Here is an 18,348-nt window from a genome sequence, read left to right as displayed (position 1 = left end):
ATCATATTTAACCATTTCCTTTTTACTGGATGTCTTATTCTGATTTTTAAAAGCTATTTTGAATAGGCCGGGCGCGGTGGCTCAAGCCTGTAATCCCAGCACTTTGGGAGGCCGAGACGGGCGGATCACGAGGTCAGGAGATCGAGACCATCCTGGCTAACACGGTGAAACCCCGTCTCTATTAAGAAATACAAAAAACTAGCCGGGCGAGGTGGCGGGCGCCTGTAGTCCCAGCTACTCGGGAGGCTGAGGCCGGAGAATGGCGTAAACCCGGGAGGCGGAGCTTGCAGTGAGCTGAGATCCGGCCACTGCACTCCAGCCTGGGTGACAGAGCGAGACTCCATCTCAAAAAAATAAAAAATAAATAAATAAATAAATAAATAAAAGCTATTTTGAATAATGCTGAGAGCATCATTTTGCATATAACTTTTTCCCTTAGATTATTTCCGTAACATGTAAAGATGACATATACATATAGAGATATTTAACTTCTGAGAAATACAGTCAGACCATAATTGTAGCCTAATTTCAGAAGAATATGAAAATTGGGCTTTATTGAAAAAGAAAAAGCATATTATTGTTTCCTTTCTTGGTAGTTTTCATGCTGATGGGCAGGGTTCTCCTGTTGGTAGTATTTTCGCCATTCCAAAATATGCATGAAACATCAAGCTATGAATCTTTTATCTGGTATACGGGTATACGTTAAATTAAGCACAAAACTATGGAATCTCAGTTGACAGAAACCTAGATATTATCCTATTTAAGCTCCTACTCAGAATAAAAACATGTTCTGTAGTATCCCAAATAGGTAACTTCCATGCGAGAACATTTCTGGTATAGTGGAGTCTTGTCTTACTTAGGAGTTAGATTCCAAAGTCAATAAATAATAAAAATGGTATAAAATTTTAAAATCACCCTTGTAAACCCTTAAATTGTCCAAGAACTACAAGATACATGATTTCAAGTATCTATCCTTATATAGTAATATATGAGAATATGTTAACATATGTAGTAATGCGCCATATATAATAGAGCACATGCACAAAATACAATTTTAATATTTAGGAGGCAGGGCTAAATACATATAGTGGAGTACATGTAAGTTAAGCATAATAAAGCCATACTATATAGTGCAGTGTTGTATGGTGGAAAGACTTCTACTTCTAGAAATGACAGATGAGGTAATTTGGACAATCTTCCTCCAACAACTGGGAAAAATAGATAAAATGTAGATTTAAAAATCTGTTTGAAGGTGTTATTTAATGTTAGTCAAGAGTTTCCAGTTCAAGATTTCGAAGAAGAAGGAAATTCTAGGCCACAGTCTAGAAGAAGACAGAAATTCAGAGAGCTGAGTTTAGTATTTAGGGCCACTTTTGCCCAGGGCACATTTACTGATCAGGATAGGCAGCTAAGAAGATTGGCAGTCTTTTTGTTGGTCTTGCTAGTATAGAGGGACAAAAATTGGAATCTGGGCCCTATCGTGGGTGGAGACCCTGAGAACACTCTTTAGAAGTCCAAAGGGCTGCCCTGTGAATACTGGTGAACTCAAACACTCCTCGTACAGACTGTATTCCAGTTTTGAGTCATTTGGATGGCTTGGAAATTGGATTAAAGTGAACTCAGATTGCTAGTGCTTTCAGATGCCTAAGAAAAGCAAAACAACAAACAAACAAACAACAACAAGTTTCCTGGAGGGAGGTAGCTTCATCTTAGGTTCCAAATTATTCCTACTAATAATATGTTAAATATAATACCTAATAATGTTACAAAAATAATATAAATATAATAGTACAGAGTCAAAGATAACCAGAAATATAAGGAAGCAAGTCAGCATAAACAAGAACCTGCAAAAACAACAGATAATGCAAACTGACCTGCAAGGGCTCCTGTATTTATCAAATGTAGACTTTAAAATAACTAAGACTGTCAAGATCAAGAAGATAAAAAATATTAAAATTGAGCAGAGAGCAGAAGTAGGAGTAATCTCATAAGTTAAAAAAATTGGTGGAGAAATGAAAATAATACAAAAAAAGTAAATTTTTAAAAATAGAAATTCTGAAACGGCTGGGCACGGTGGCTCAAGCCTGTAATCCCAGCACTTTGGGAGGCCGAGACAGGCGGATCACGAGGTCAGGAGATCGAGACCATCCTGGCTAACACGGTGAAACCCCGTCTCTACTAAAAAATACAAAAAACTAGCCGGGCGAGGTGGCGGGTGCCTGTAGTCCCAGCTACTTGGGAGGCAGAGCTTGCAGTGAGCTGAGATCCGGCCACTGCGCTTCAGCCTGGGCGACAGTGAGACTCCGTCTCAAAAAACAAAACAAAACAAAACAAAAAATAGAAATTCTGAAACTGAAGAAATACAATAACCAAAATTAAGAATTCAATGAACACATTTAACAACACTTTAGAGAGGAATCAGAGAGAGAATTAGCAAACTGCAAGATAGGTCAGTGAAAAATATTCAGAACAAAGCATGGAATGACAAAAGGATTGGGGGGAAGTGGAGGAATAAAAGAGAGGCTATGAGACATAAGATGATACAGGAAAAGGTCTAACATGCTATTCATTGGAATCTCTTAAGGAGAGGAAAGAGATAGTTGCTATGAAATTTCCTAAAGTGATGAATGACATTAATCCACAGGTTAAGAGTTTGGTGTTACAAAGGAATATAAATCATTCTGTTACAAAGATATATGCACACATATGTTCATTGCAGCACTATTCACAATAACAAAGACATGGGATCAACCCAAATGCCCATCAGTGATAGACTGGATAAAGAAAATGTAATATATATATCTCTCCATAGAATACTATGTATACATAAAAAGGATTGAGAGCATGTTCTTTGTAAGGACATGGATGGAGCTGGAAGCCATCATGCAAACTAGCAAACTAACACAGAAACAGAAAACCGAACACCGCATGTTCTCACTTACAAGTGAGAGCTGAAAAATGAGAACATATGGATACGGGGAGGGGAACAACACACACTGGGGCCTGTTGGAGAGGCGTGGGGAGGGAGAGCATCAGGATAAATAGCTAATGCATGTGGGACTTAATACCTAGGTGATGGGTTGATAGGTGCAGCAAACCACCATGGCACACATTTACCTGTGTAACCTGCACATGTAGCTGGAATATAAAATAAAGTAAAATTTTAAATAAATAAGAGTTTGGGGTTAATTTGTATTCTGTAAACTTTTCTCCTTGATTACATAAGTAATCCTTCCCCATGAAGATATAAGGAACAATCACATTTTTTTAGTTTTATTTTTCTATGCATTTATGTATATTTTACAAATTTGGAATTGTATTACACATATGGTTTATATACTTACCCCCCTAATACATCTAAGTGTTTTTGCATATTAAAATTCTATTGTGATTTTTTAATACATAATGTTAATGTACTATTACATCAGCCTTTTTATTTAACCAGTTTTCTATTAACATGTGGTTTGCTTACTTTTTTTATTATTATTAATATTACTTTAGTGAATATCCTTATGACTAAATCATAACGTGCATCCGTGATTATTTCCTCGGGATAAATTTCTAGAAGTAGAATTGCTAAAACAAAGACTATTTAATATTTAAGCTACTTAAAATATTGGCAAATTGTCATCTGAGATGTTGTATCGATTTATAGTCCCTCTAGCAGATTGTATTTTTTTAAAGACAGCTGCAACTATATGTCCCATTCCACATGTTCTTCTTACTGTGTGACTTTGGTACTCCTTAATTGAATGGTGGGATCTGTGTTCCCTCTGCTGGAACCTGGGTGGATCTTTGTAGCTGCCTAAAGAAATATAGTACAAAGCAGGTGCGGTGGCTCATGCCTGTAATCTCAGCACTTTGGGAGGTTGGAGTGGGAGTATTGCCTGAAGCTAGGAGTTCAAGCCCAGCCTCGGCAACATGGCAAGACCCCATCTCTTTAAAAAATTAAAAAGCCAGGCATAGTGGTGTATGCCAGTAGTCTCAGCTACTTGGGAGGCTGAGGTAGGAAGATTGCTTGAGACTGGGAGGTGGAGGCTGCAGTGAGACATGTTTTTCTCCACAGTACTCCAGCCTACATGACAGAGTGAGACTCTGCCTCAAAAAAATAAAAATAAAAATAATAAATACAGTGCAGTGGAAATTAACATGCCTTTCAGAGCTAGGCCATAAAAGGTAATGTGACTTCCACTTGGCTTGCTTGCTCATGGGACACTTGCCTTTGGAACCCAACATTGCAAGGAAACCAAGGCCACAAGGAGTGGCCTCTGTAGGTGTGCCATTTGATGGCCTCCACTAGGCCCCAGCCTACAGTCAGCATCACTGCCAGATAGACAAGCCTACAGCAGTACACAGACAAGCCATCCTGGCTGTGCCATTTCTGAATCCTAACCCATAGAAACTATGAAAGATAATTAATGATTATTGATTGAAACCATTAAGTTTAAAGTGGTTTTTTACTAAGCCATAGCAATAAATATACTCTCATTCCGCAGCACTGGGCTTATTCATTTTAAAAACTCTTAATCAATTTTTAGGTGAAAAAATGGTATCTTGTTTTAATTTTCATTTCCTTGGTTACTAGAGTTAATTTTCATTCCCCAGCACTGGGCTTACTCATTTTAAAAATTCTTAATAAGTTTTTCGGTGAAAAATGGTATCTTGTTTTAATTTTTATTTCCTAGGTTACTATTGGGGGCCGGAGAGGGGAGGGGAAGCAATGGTTAGTGTGCTGGGTATAGATATTATTTCAAACTCAGTAAGTCTAATACCGAACTCCATTATCTCTCTACTCCCAACTTGTTCCTCACCCACCTTGCTCCACAATCCAACTCCTACTAATCTTTCACTTTTCAGTTCAAGTATTACTTCCACTGGGTGCAGTGGCTGACACCTGTAATTCTAGCACTTTGGGGAGGCCAAGACAGGAGGATCACTTGAGCCCAGGAGGTCCAGGCTGCAGTGAGCTGATATGTCACCACTGTCCTCCAGCCTGAGCAACAGAATGGACTCTGTCTCAAAAAAAAAAAAAAAAAAAAGACGAAAACACAAACAAAAAACCCTACAAATGTGCCAAAGTTTCAGTGAGCTGATGTGTCACCACTGTACTCCAGCCTGAGCAACAGAACAAGACTCTGTCTCAAAAAAAAAAAAAAGAGAAAAACACAAACAAACAAAAAACCCTACAAATATGCCAAAGTTTCAGTGGCTTACACAGTGTAAGTTTATTTCTTGTTGACGTTACAGCCCAGTGCTGGTCCATGAGGTAGGAGGTAAAGGAGGGGGATTTTGTTCCATGAAATCATTTATTCCATCTTGTTGCTACATACTCCTGTAGGTCCTTAGAGTCCTCTCTGTTTAATGGGTAAATGGGGAAAGAGGAGTGGTGGGGGAGTAGGTCTGGGGCTAGGCATGGAAGTGGTGCACATCTCTTTCATATCCAGTGACCATAACTCTGTCACATGGTCTCATTTAGCTCCAAGGGAGGTTGGCCCATGGTGCCCAGGGAAAAGAGTAGAACATGATTCTTGTTTTTTACAGGTGAAGATACTGGAGTTAAATTACCTGTTCAAGGTCATAAAGCTAGTAATAGATGTTACTGGAGCCCTTGAACTTGGTATACTTAGTGCCTTCCATGATCACTTACTGACAAAACCTATAGAGTTTGAAAAGTTAATCTCAAAAATCATCACATATGCTTGGAATCTAAAGTCTTAAGGAAAGGTGAAGTGACTTGTTCAGGATGATTTAGCTAAGCAATTGCTGACTCAAGATCAGGGCCAAACCTTCTAGAATTATTACTTCAGTGATCTTTCTCTCCTACCAGTGGTCTACTGAGCACATTAGCCAATAATTGGATTCTTTGTTGGTCAAGAAAAGTATGATATGTCACAATATTTGTAGAAAGACAATAAACATTTGAAATATTTTATGTTGACTACCTTATATGAGAAATATTTTTTACTTAAAGCTTAACAGAGACAAGTTTGACTATGTAATTGAACAGTAAAATTGAGCTCATTGTATGTGCTTTGTTAAAATTATAGTTTTTTAAAAAAAATAGTTTTTTTGAAACAAAATAATTAACTTTTTTTAATCTTTCACATTAATTTGGTATATCTAATATTCTTAAATGATAATATTATATTTCAAGATTATTTTCTACTTTGGGGGTACTTAGTACTTCATTTTGTGGATATGATTTTTGTGTTTATTAAGCAATTATTCAAATCTCATTTTATATGATGAGTATATTTTATATTCAAGTTTTTTGTCTAAGCCAAATTTATGTTAATTTCTACCAATTTTTTTAAGATAGGGAAATTAAATTTAGAATTACACAAAAATTATTTAAATAGGAAAGAATGATTAGTTTAGCATGAATGTAGTTTGGACTTCATAAGGAAACATCTGATTTAGAAAACCTGTTCTGCTCCAAGACTCTAGACTCGGATCTTCAAATTGGCTTACCCTCAGAAGTGAATGTCAGCTGTGTTTACCTTTCAGATTTTCAGATTGCACTTTCCTATTTTCACTTCTGGTTAGAAATAAACTTTAAAATTTGTTTGTCTTTCATTCACGATGGGGGGCAAAATAATAAATAGATAAACAAAATAAAAATGTTTTTCTCTGTAGTTATATAAAACTGGTATTTATTATTTAGACATAAGTCTCTGCCAGTAACATTTAAAAATGTTATGTACAATTTTGCAACTTTAGATATATTTGAGTTATTAAGAGTCAATTTTGTATATTGGCTCCCCTTTAGATGTATAACAATATTAGAATTTGCGATTTTTTTTTTTAGACAGAGTTTCACTCTTGTTATCCAGGCTGGAGTGCAAATGGCATGATCTCGGCTCACTGTAACCTCCGCCTCCCAGGTTCAAGTGATTCTCCTGCTTCACCCTCCTGAGTAGCTGGGATTATAGGTGCCCACCGCCATGCCTGGCTAATTTTTTTGTATTTTTAGTAGAGGCAAGGTTTCACCATGTTGGCCAGGCTGGTCTCAAACTCCTGACCTCAGGTGATCCATCCACCTCAGCCTCCCAAAGTGCTAGGATTACAAGCATAAGCCACCGTGCCCAGACTGAATTTGGGATTTTAAATATATATTATGTTCTTTTAGGTCTGTTCCAATCTTCTAAACAATGCGATTCATGTTTTTGAGTGTATTTAAGCTGTTAGGTTTTGTACTAGAATACTAATAGAGTAGATTCAAATTGTGTTAGAATTATTAAAATAGTAGGTTTATCAGATAAATAGGAAAAAGGATTTACAGGTAAACTCTTCAATATGGTTTGGCTGTTTTGTCCCCTGTAAATCGCATGTTGAAATGTGACCTCCAGCATTGGAGGTGGGTCCTGGTGGGAGGCGTTTGGGTCATTGGGGTGGTTCCCTCATGAATAGCTTGGTTCTCTGCTGGTGATAATAAGGAGTTGTCACTCTGTTAGTTCACATGAGAGGTGATTGTTGAAGAGCCTGGCAGCTCTCTTTTGTTCCCTCATTCACCATGTGATAAGCTGGCTATTCTTCCCTTCTGTTATGACTAAAAGCTTCCTGGGCCTCACCAGAAGTGGAGCAGATGCTGGTGCTATGCTTGTACAGCCTGCAGAACCGTGAGCCAAATAAACCTTATTTCTTTATAAATTACCCAGCCTCAAGTATTCCTTTATACCAATGCAGACAAGCTAACACACTTCTCATTGGCAAACTTGATTACATTTTTTACACTCTTTTATACACATTTATATTTATTATACATAAATAATATAGAAGTCCCTAGTTTTCTGAACCTATTCAGAAAACTTGGGCAAGTTCAAAATAATCCTTCATAAGTGAATGTTAGTACTTTCACTGGTCGGCAGGCAGAGTTGATGTGAATTTTGGTCTGGTGTGTAACCTTCTTCACATCTGTGAAAGTTTGTAAGAAGTTAATTTTTTTAAGTGATTTTAGAAAAATCAATTCTTTCATGTTTTCTTTGAATTTGGGCCTTCTGGTTCTACAATATGGAAAAAAGAAAACTCCACAAGTATTACGTAAGAAGATACTTTCTTTTCTTCATTTCAGCCATGTAAAGTTGAAGCAAACCATAGGATTAGAACCTAAAGGAAAATTTTTGGTATACAGGTAAAATTCGAAAATAATGCATGGCTTTTTTCTATATTCTGCACCTTACTGACTTCATACTAAACAATTAGCTTTATTACTGATGAAGTACAGAGAAATGCTAGTAGTCACTAAAATCTTTTCGATTTTCTGCAGGATTACTTTTTTGGAGTACTAAAATTGTTAGGATTCTAAGATATGCTAGTTAAAAGCAAATTTATTTCAGATTGAATGCATTTACTTTCTAAATAATAAATTTCCATTTTGTGTAATAGGTCAGTGTGTATTTTTTTGTTGTTGTTGTTGAGACGGAGTCTTACTCTGTTGCCCAGGCTGGAGTGCAGTGGCGCGATCTCGGCTCACTAAATTGCCTCCCTGGTTCAAGTGATTCTCCTGCCTCAGCCTCCCAAGTAGCTGGGACTACAGGCACACACTACCATGCCCAGCTAATTTTTGTATTTTTAGTAGAGAGAATGTTTCGCCATGTTGGCCAGACTTGTCTTGAACTCCTGACCTCAGGTAATCTGCCCGCCTCGACCTCCCAAAGTGCTGAGATTACAGACGTGACCCAACGTGCCCAGCCTGGTGTGTATGTTTCTTGAAAGCAGGTCAGTCAAATAGCTTTCCTACTGTCTTCCTCCTCTTTTTTTTTTCTTGACTAGGCTTCTACCCCCAAGTAATCAATGAATTGTAAATAAGAGAGCACAGTTAGAAAGCAAACAATAATTTGCATTTGAGAGAACACCAATATATGTTTTATAGATTCAGATCTTATCAGTAGCTTTCTGTGAATGGGAAAAGGAGAGCAATTTGTGAGGTAAAAAATCATTCACATAGACACACAAGTAGAGGTTTTTCTGAGCCATCATGAATACCTAACTAGTTTTTAACCATAAAAAATAATATATACATAAAATATCCAAACAGCATCATGGCTCTCCAATAAAAATAAGTCACTTGTCTACTTGAAACCCCATGCCTAATATCCCCTTCAGAGGTAATCACTATTTTTAATCTCTTATATTTACATGGAATACTTCTAGATGATATATAAATATACACATACCTCTTTTTATATAAATGAAAACACTGTATATACTCTTCTGCTCTCCTTTTCATTTATTATACCTGAGTTCAACATGAAAATTTCATTTAAAAATAATTAGTTGGCTGGGCGTGGTGGCTCATGCCTATAATCCCACACTTTGGGAGGCTGAGGCAGGCGGATCACGAATTCAGGAGATGGAGACCATCCTGGCTAACATGGTGAAACCTCGTCTCTACTAAAAACACAAAAAATTAGCCGGGCGTGGTGGCGGACGCCTGTAGTCCCAGCTACTCGGGAGGCTGAGGCAGGAGAATGGCATGAACCCGGGAGGCAGCGGAGCTTGCAGCAAGCCGAGATCCTGCCACTGCACTCCAGCCTGGGCGACAGAGCGAGACTCTGTCTCAAATAATAATAATAATAATAAATTTATAATTCTTTAGAATCTTCATATATTATAGTTTATAAAATCATAGTGATATAATGACTTTAGAAAAAAATACAAATGTAAGTTCATCTGAATGGAGAATATGTGATAATTATGGCTGCGTAGATAGCTTTTTAGGTTATATTTTTAAAAGTTTATAACATCAACATCTAATTTAATGTCTCACTGTTAAATAGTGGAGAAATCTGAGTGTAAAGTAGATTTCAAATGCCTGTTGTCATAATTATTTAGCTTTTTGCCATAAAAGTGTATTTGTTATATCTAGTATATCATGATTCTTTATTCATTTTCATTTTTCTCTAACTTACAAGCTTTTCAACAACCAGGAATTAGGTTAGTACTGCTTGTGAAGTCTGTAATTGGGAATGGAATTTTTAGGCCCTACTCTAGTAGCTGTGCAGTTAAACATTAGGAAGTATACTCAGTAACCAACAGCATTTATGTCTGGTGGATCATTTATATATATGTGTGTGTGTGTATACATATGTATATACACATACATATATGTATATGTGTATATACATATATATTCATTAGATATATATATACATACACTATACATACTACATATATACACATATACACATACTGTGTATATACACATATACTATATACACATATATACTATATATACATACAATATATATATACACACTATACCTGTAATAAAAAGGAACATCACTTTGCTTTGTAACTGGAATTAAATTGTTATCAGAAGCATTATTAACACCCCAACACAATTATTTTGTTTGTAGTGAGATGGCATAGGCTTTAGAGCCAGACCAGCTTAGGTTCCCAAACTGTCTAAATTTCCAGTACCAGCTCAGTGATACTAGGCTCCCTCTCTAAATCTTAGTTTCCTCCTCTATACAATGGTAATATTAATAATAATACTAACCATACAGGTGCTGCAGTGAACCTTCTTATATGAATAAATGTTATTGTTCATGTGAAGGTATTTTTGTGGACAGACATGTATGGGCCAAAAGGCATGTGCAATTTAAAATTTGATACTTGCTGTAAAACCACTGTAAAAAGACTATCCCAATTTACATTCCTACTAGCAGGGTATTACAGTGCTATGTACCCTCTAAACGTGAAGAGTCTATTCAATTTTTGCCATTCTTATGCCCACCTTTAAATGTTAGCCCTCTTCAAGTCTCTTTGACCTATGAAATCTAGTGGTATCTTAGAAATGATAGTAGCCGGGCGCGGTGGCTCAAGCCTGTAATCCCAGCACTTTGGGAGGCCGAGACGGGCGGATCACGAGGTCAGGAGATCGAGACCATCCTGGCTAACACGGTGAAACCCCGTCTCTACTAAAAAATACAAAAAAGTAGCCGGGTGAGGTGGCGGGCGCCTGTAGTCCCAGCTACTCGGGAGGCTGAGGCAGGAGAATGGCGTAAACCTGGGAGGCGGAGCTTGCAGTGAGCTGAGATCCGGCCACTGCACCCCAGCCTGGGCGGCAGAGCAAGACTCCGTCTCAAAAAAAAAAAAAAAAAAAAAAAAAAAAAAAAAAAAAGAAATGATAGTATCCCAGATACTGTTATTCATATTTTTCCCTTAAGAGCTATTCATATTTTTATGTAAGTTATTTGTTAGTGTGTGCCATTTATGAAACAGAAGCTCCTTGAGTCTGGATTTTATATATATATATACACACACACATATATATTTATGTATGTATATAACTAATAGATGTTAAAGCATATATATATTTATATATGTATATAAATATATTTATATTTATATATTTATATATATAAAACTAATAGATGTTAAAGCATATATATATGTGTCTCGGCCTCCCAAAGTGCTGGGATTACAGGCGTGAGCCACCACGCCCAGCCGAAACTTGATATTCTTTTGTGAAGCACCATTTTCAGTGACAGGTATTCTTGAGATTTATGAAAATAAGTTAAAGTACATGACAATGAAATACAGAATCCCAAATATAGATGTTGTCATGCCCTGCCTCACAAACCATTTTTGGAATGAATTTGTATTCTCATTCTTAATTAAGTTCACACTTAACACATAAAATATTTTTATGGCCAACTTGTGCCATAGATAAATTGAATCGTTTTCTGTGATTTTTAAGCAGTAGAAAGGAATATCTGTTCATTTTGAATTGCAGAGGTCTAGGTAGGTAACTGGTAGGCATGTTTTGATGGTATTTATCCAGTAGTGTCTCTATTTCTCTTAAAACTTAATGTATTAGCCAGGTGTAGTGGCGCATGCCTGTAGTCCCAGCTACTCAAGAGGCTGAGGCTAGATTACTTGAGCCCAGGAGTTTGAGGTTACAGTGAACTATGATTGAAATCTAACATGGACTCTAACTTAATTGATGTCATTTTTTACTAAGAGGTTTATTTTGGATTCAAAGCTCTTAAATATCAAATTTTTTAAAAAACAACATTCTTTAATATGCTATACAAATGCTATAAAATTTAGAGATATGTAAATCACCCTCAACAGGCCCTTTCTCCTTTGGGGACTCAGTGAATGGCAGGTATTATTTTATCATACGTACAAAGAAGTAGCACTGTGGAATTTATATTGAATGTTGAACCTTGTGATATATACATATTGACCCCTCCGAAGGGCTTAATATTAGGACTCTGCTTGGATTCCTGGTTAAGTTTTAATACTTCTTCTTTATAGAATCCCAAAACAAAAGAGCAGATTGAAAACCTGTTACGGAATGGGATGAACAAGGAGCTGCGAGATCGTCTTTGTTGCCGAATGACTTTTGGGACTGCAGGACTCCGTTCTGCCATGGGGGCAGGGTTTTGCTATATTAATGACCTTACAGTAATACAGTCAACACAGGTAAGTATTATCAAGTATCAAGAGTGTACTTTTGACCAGACATGGTGGCTCATGCCTGTAATCCCATCTCTTTGGGAGGCTGAGGCGGGCGGATCACGAGGTCAAGAGATCGAAATCATCCTGGCCAACATGATGAAACCCCATCTCTACTAAAAATACAAAAATTAGCTGGGCATGGTGGTGCGTGCCTGTAGTCTAAGCTACTTGGGAGGCTGAGGCAGGAGAATTGCTTGAACCTGGGAGTCGGAGGTTGCAGTGAGCCGAGATTGCACCACTGCATTCCAGCCTGACGACAGAGCGAGACTCTGTCTCAAAAAAAAAGTGTACTTTTTCTCAGTCTGTTTTTTTTTTTTTAGTTTATAAATTAAGTAGTGCCATTCTAAATGCACACACACACAAAGCTTTATTTCCCCTAAGTTACTCTTATATAAGTAAAAACTGTAAACTCAATTCTGACCTTTAGTCTTGCCCAAGATTTTAGAAGTCATTTATGTATCTTCACGGTCACAGACTGACTTTCTGATTAAGAGTTATTTTGGTTGCCATTGTCAACTTCTTAACAATGTTGCTTTGCATTTGAAACCAAGAAGTGTATATTAGCATATCCAATTAATACAAAGAAACAAACTTAGGTAGAAGAAAATAACTACTCATTTTGGCATATGGCCATTTATAAAGGTTAACCAGAATTTGGAAAATTTAGTTGAAAATATTTTCCTTTATCACATATCCTTTATGTGGGTTTCTATATCCACGTAAGAGTTAATACAGTTGTGTAATATGATACAATTTGTTTTACTTCTCTCCATTGTTATGCAGCTCACTCTAGAAACAAATTGCTTCTCTTTGCAAGTGAATCATCCTGTTTCAAATAACGATACTTTTGAGACCAATAATGTATTTAGCTTATACTAAAAATAGTTCTGGGCTAGAGAATTATTCAGTAGACATAATTCTAATCGATACTCCCAAACAGTAAATCATCTTTAGCCTTATTCTGAGAGAATTCTCTAAAGCCAAGGCCTAATGCAGAGGTAGGAGAGAAGGAATGACAGGATGGTTGGATAGGTAGGATACCTGCCCCTTCCTCACCCACCCCTCCCCCTATTCCTCAACTAGAGATGCTTTAGTTCATTATTTTCTTACACATTTAGTCTTTTCATATGCTTTCATTCTAAGTGAAGATTTCTTGACTTTACAAAAATGGGTAGGGGAGGTGTTTGAAAAGCAATTTCTACAGAAGTGCACATTTTCACTGGAGTTGGGATTCCATTGTGTGAAATGGAAAAGCTGGATGGAATCTGATTCTTAAGCCCTAGCCCTTTTCAGACTCTATTAGATTGGTGCAAAAGTAATTGAGGTTTTGTTCATTTTTTTAATGGCAAAAACTACAATTACTTTTCCACCAACCTAAAAATATAGGGAAATAAGATGCATTCTGATAGCAGAGATTAATATGAGGGTCTGTGAGGTTTTAGGATAGTATCGTCATTAGAAATAAGTTGTCGAATCTAGCTAATATACTAAGCATGCACTCACTCATAGCTTATAGGTTGGGAAAATTAATTGTACTTGAGAAACTCAGGCACCAGAAGTCACTGTGGCTTTGTTTGGTGCTACCATATACTACTTATTTAGCAGTGCCTGCCATATAATAGGTCTTCAATAAATCAGTATAACTTAGTTTGGCCTTAGGCAAGACATTACATGGAGCTTTAATCTTATTGTCTCCTCTTCTTAAAAGACATATTGAAAGAGACCAAATTAGAAATGGTGTCTGCATTGCTTTCTTTTCAGGGTGTTAGGATTAAATGTCCCATCTTTTATGTGGAACTCATTTTAAAGGACTGTAATAATATAAAATGTTAAAATGTTATTTTTAGATATTAAAGTATTTATTAAACTTAACAAATCATTTGTAAGGTAGTTAAATGGTTTTAGTTTGTCATTGTGATGTTTTCAATATGAAATACTTTATTTCATTTTTTTGTCATCCATGACTGCACGTTTTTCTAGTCTATGGTATTACTTTTCTGTGAGATTTTAAAACCAAAGAATTACAAATGGGATCAATCATCATAAGAAATGTTCTAGTGAAGAACTGTGTTGCTGATTAAAAATGTTTGCATCATAAATAGGTCAAATCTTTTGGTTAACTTCAATCATATGATCTAGCAAGGACTTAAGACAATTAAAATTCTGTTCTCTAGAGCCTTCAGACAAGAAACAATTTATGTTGGCTCTTCTAATCTTTTTTTTTTTTTTAGCTTATTGATGCTCATGTTTCTTCTGCTTTTCCTAATGTTTTACTTATTGTATTGGATTTAGTGGTTATTAAATCGGTATTTCCATGGTATTAAATGTGTCTGAAAATCCAGGATATGTTTGTCATCTTACATTTCTGGATTGAACAGTATTGCTCCCACACTGGTAAGCATGGGCATAAAGGCAGAAGCCACTTCCCTAGCAGCCAGTCAGCTGCACAGCAAACATAAAAATAAGAGATTCTGAGTCATATGAAATGCAAGCATCCATTAGGACTAATCTTTTGTGTTTATTTGCTTCAGGGGATGTACAAATACCTTGAGAGATGTTTCTCAGACTTCAAGCAGAGAGGCTTTGTGGTTGGGTATGACACTCGGGGTCAAGTAACTAGCAGCTGCAGCAGCCAGAGGTACAGAGTTAATTGTTTCAAAGATTAAGTTGAAATAGAATAAAACATATTAAAACATTTTTTGTCCAGTAGTAGGATTTCCGAAACAGTAGACTGTCAGATAGAAATGTGATCACATGCTAATATTTACTTTAGAGCTGAAATAGAATAAAAAGTGTTTCAAAGAAAAGCTTTAGATTTTACAGAAAGAAGTAAAAATTTAAAATATTTAGAGTTCATATTTAGAATGACATCATAGCTTATTACTTTAGTATTTTGGCAAAGGCACTGGGCAGTAGTCATTATGTAGCTTATATTCTCATTATATGCCTATTAGATTAGTCTTAGGGTGTTTTTTCGGGGTAATAATGCATATTGAGTTTATCAAAGTCTCATATCACTTTTTCCATTCTTTTTGCCTTTTACAGATTTTATTTCTTAGTAAAAGAGCCATCAAAAGATGAATGAGGGAAAAAGAGGAAATTGAAATGTCATTTCTATTAGTTGTTAAACTCTTTTTTTAAAAAAAATCTTATTTATTTAAAATTTTCCAATTAGGGCATGAAGTTTAAATAATCAGTTATTATAAGAATAGGATATATTAGGCTACTATTTATTCAGACTAATTATAATATGAAACATCTATGTGGAAGGTTGGTTTTTAAAAAGTATGGTAGGCAAAGGACTAAATGAAATCTCCCTTTTTTTAGGCTTGCTAAACTCACCGCTGCAGTCTTGCTGGCCAAAGATGTTCCTGTGTACCTTTTTTCAAGATATGTTCCTACACCTTTTGTAGTAAGTGTGTTGTGTTGGTGATCATAGAGCTTGCTGCTCTTGAAAATATTTCTGAAATCAACTAGGATTCAAATCTTTTTTGTGCATGTAGTTCTGTGTGGAGTAATATAAGGGACCAATGGAAGAAAAACAAATTTTGCTTTGAGTTTATTTTCATTCAACAGACATTTGTTCAACTTAGCTGAGAACTTGATCTATAAACGTTGACAAGTCTACAGTTATAGTGGAATATTTTAATATCTTCTTTCAGAAATTGATTCATTGGGCAGACAAAAATGATGAAGGATAGATTTGAACACATTGTTAGCTGACTTGATCTGGGTGTGTGTGTGTATGTGTGTAAAAATTCTCTATTGTATGATGATAGGATTTACATTATTATTAAGCAGAATCACAGTCTCAGCAAATGCCAAAGAGCTGCTTATCAAGCCATATACCTGGACCCCAATGCAATAAAATCAGAAATAAAAAAGCCCATAAATCCTCCCATGTTTGGAATTTTAAAAACACATTCATAAACTATTCATGGATTAAGGAAGATAACATAATGCAGATTAGAAATGACAGGCAGTCCTTGCTTTGCACAGAGTGTGGGGGCTATAAAGACAGTTGTATAAGCCAAAACCATGCCAAGTGATCTTTTTTTTTTTTTTTTTTTTTTTTTTTTTTTTGGTTATACTTTAAGTTCTAGGGTACATGTGCACAACGTGCAGGTTTGTTACGTATGTATACATGTGCCATGTTGGTTTATCGCGGCACTATTCACAATAGCAAAGACTTGGAACCAACCCAAATGTCCATCAATGATAGACTGGATTAAGAAAATGCCAGATGATCTTAATCACCAATGAGAAAAATTATGACTGTTCCATGACCTTTAACTTTTTTTTTTTTTTTTTTTTTGCCACAACATTAAAAACACTCTTACTCTTGGGTAAAAATGTATAAGGAAAAAGAAAAAACAATGGTAAAACTAATGTTTATTTAGTACATTGTAATTTAAAACATTAAGAAACATTGGTAACTAAAGTACTTTATTTCTTTGTAAAAAGAACTTATCAGGAGGCTGGGGGTGATGGCTCATGCCTGTAATCCCAGCACTTTGGAAGGCCAAGGCAGGTGGATCACCTGAGGTCAGGAGTTTCAGACCAGCCTGACCAACACAGTGGAACACGATCTCTACTAAAAATACAAAAATTAGCCAGGCATGGTGGCGCATGCCTGTAATCCCAGCTACTCAGGAGGCTGAGGCACGAGAATTGCTTGAACCTGCGAGGCAGAGGTTGCAGTGAGCTGAGATTGTGCCACTGAACTCCAGCCTGGACAACAGAGCAAGACTCCGTCTCAATCAATCAATCAATAAAACTTATCAGGAGATAAACAGAGCTTGCTTCTTTTTTTTTTTTTTTTTTTTTTTTTTTTTTTTGAGACGGAGTCTTGCTCTGTGCCCCAGGCTGGAGTGCAGTGGCGCGATCTCGGCTCACTGCAAGCTCCGCCCCCCGGGTTCATGCCATTCTCCTGCCTCAGCCTCCCAAGTAGCCGGGACTACAGGTGCCCGCCACCACGCCCGGCTAGTTTTTTGTATGTTTTTTTTAGTAGAGACGGGGTTTCGCCGTATTAGCCAGGATGGTCTCAATCTCCTGACCTTGTGATCCGCCCGTCTCGGCCTCCCAAAGTGCTGGGATTACAGGCTTGAGCCACGGCGCCCGGCCTAGAGCTTGCTTCTTGTGGTTATAACTTACTTATATTACAAGCAAGCATCTTGATCTGTGCCTTGGCAAATTGTTAATATACCTTTCTGAGTTTGGATACACGTCCAGCATCTTATCCTTTGTTAATTTCAATCTTGTGAAATATCTCTGGGAGTTCCTTTAATGTGAAGGTTTCTTTGTTGGTGTCACTTCTTCTGGGACATCTTCATCCTTCTCATCACAGTCTCGTTCCTCATTTAATCCATGTGTTCCCCTTCACTACACTTCCCTGGTAGTATGTCTAAAGTCTCTTGAATGGCAGCAGTGTCAGCATTCCCACTTATTTTTTCTATAACTTCATTTATGTTCAATTCAAATTTCCCTCTATTATTACTCCTTTTTGTTTATTTGCTGCACTTTCACCTTTGTTGGCTAATTCCTACTTTCCATTATCCATTTTTGTATACTGTCATATGGGTCTATTACTGGGAGAAAAGGAGGCAATAGAGCCACATGTTTTGCAGTTTGTGTGAGCGCTAAAAAACAGATGCTCAGTGACCAATCACTGACACCCTTTTAAAGAGTGACATGATTGATCACTCATCATGATGTGGCTCTGTTATAAATGTAGGGATGTGTGGACTGAAGAGCTAGAAGCCAAGTGTGTACTTGATGCAGTTATGGTTAATATTACTGTGGTAAATGAAATTTGAACATGTTGTTGGGAGACTGGAGCTATTTAACAAAAGCATAATATCAGTAATTCATGTATAG

The 18,348-nt window shown here is 36.6% G+C and overlaps 1 protein-coding gene across 2 annotated transcripts in view; it reads left to right on the top strand.

Annotated features, from left to right (window-relative positions):
* PGM2L1 (phosphoglucomutase 2 like 1) overlaps positions 1-18,348 on the top strand; it is a 60,816-nt gene that overhangs the window by 11,240 nt on the left and 31,228 nt on the right. Inside the window, exons 1-4 of one of the 2 annotated variants that reach the window (XM_050756177.1) lie at positions 9,593-9,936; positions 12,268-12,435; positions 15,003-15,109; positions 15,799-15,883. In XM_050756177.1, the coding sequence (XP_050612134.1) occupies positions 12,313-12,435; positions 15,003-15,109; positions 15,799-15,883 (315 nt within the window). In that variant the 5' untranslated portion in view covers positions 9,593-9,936; positions 12,268-12,312. Of the gene's footprint in view, positions 1-9,592; positions 9,937-12,267; positions 12,436-15,002; positions 15,110-15,798; positions 15,884-18,348 lie in introns of those variants that run through there. The other variant, XM_050756176.1, reaches the window with a different exon arrangement.

Source organism: Macaca thibetana, chromosome 14, assembly GCF_024542745.1.
Source record: "Macaca thibetana thibetana isolate TM-01 chromosome 14, ASM2454274v1, whole genome shotgun sequence".
In the NCBI taxonomy this organism is placed as follows: domain Eukaryota; kingdom Metazoa; phylum Chordata; class Mammalia; order Primates; family Cercopithecidae; genus Macaca; species Macaca thibetana.
The sequence above is the reverse complement of the archived record's forward strand: the minus strand, read 5'-3'. Positions and strand labels throughout refer to the sequence as shown.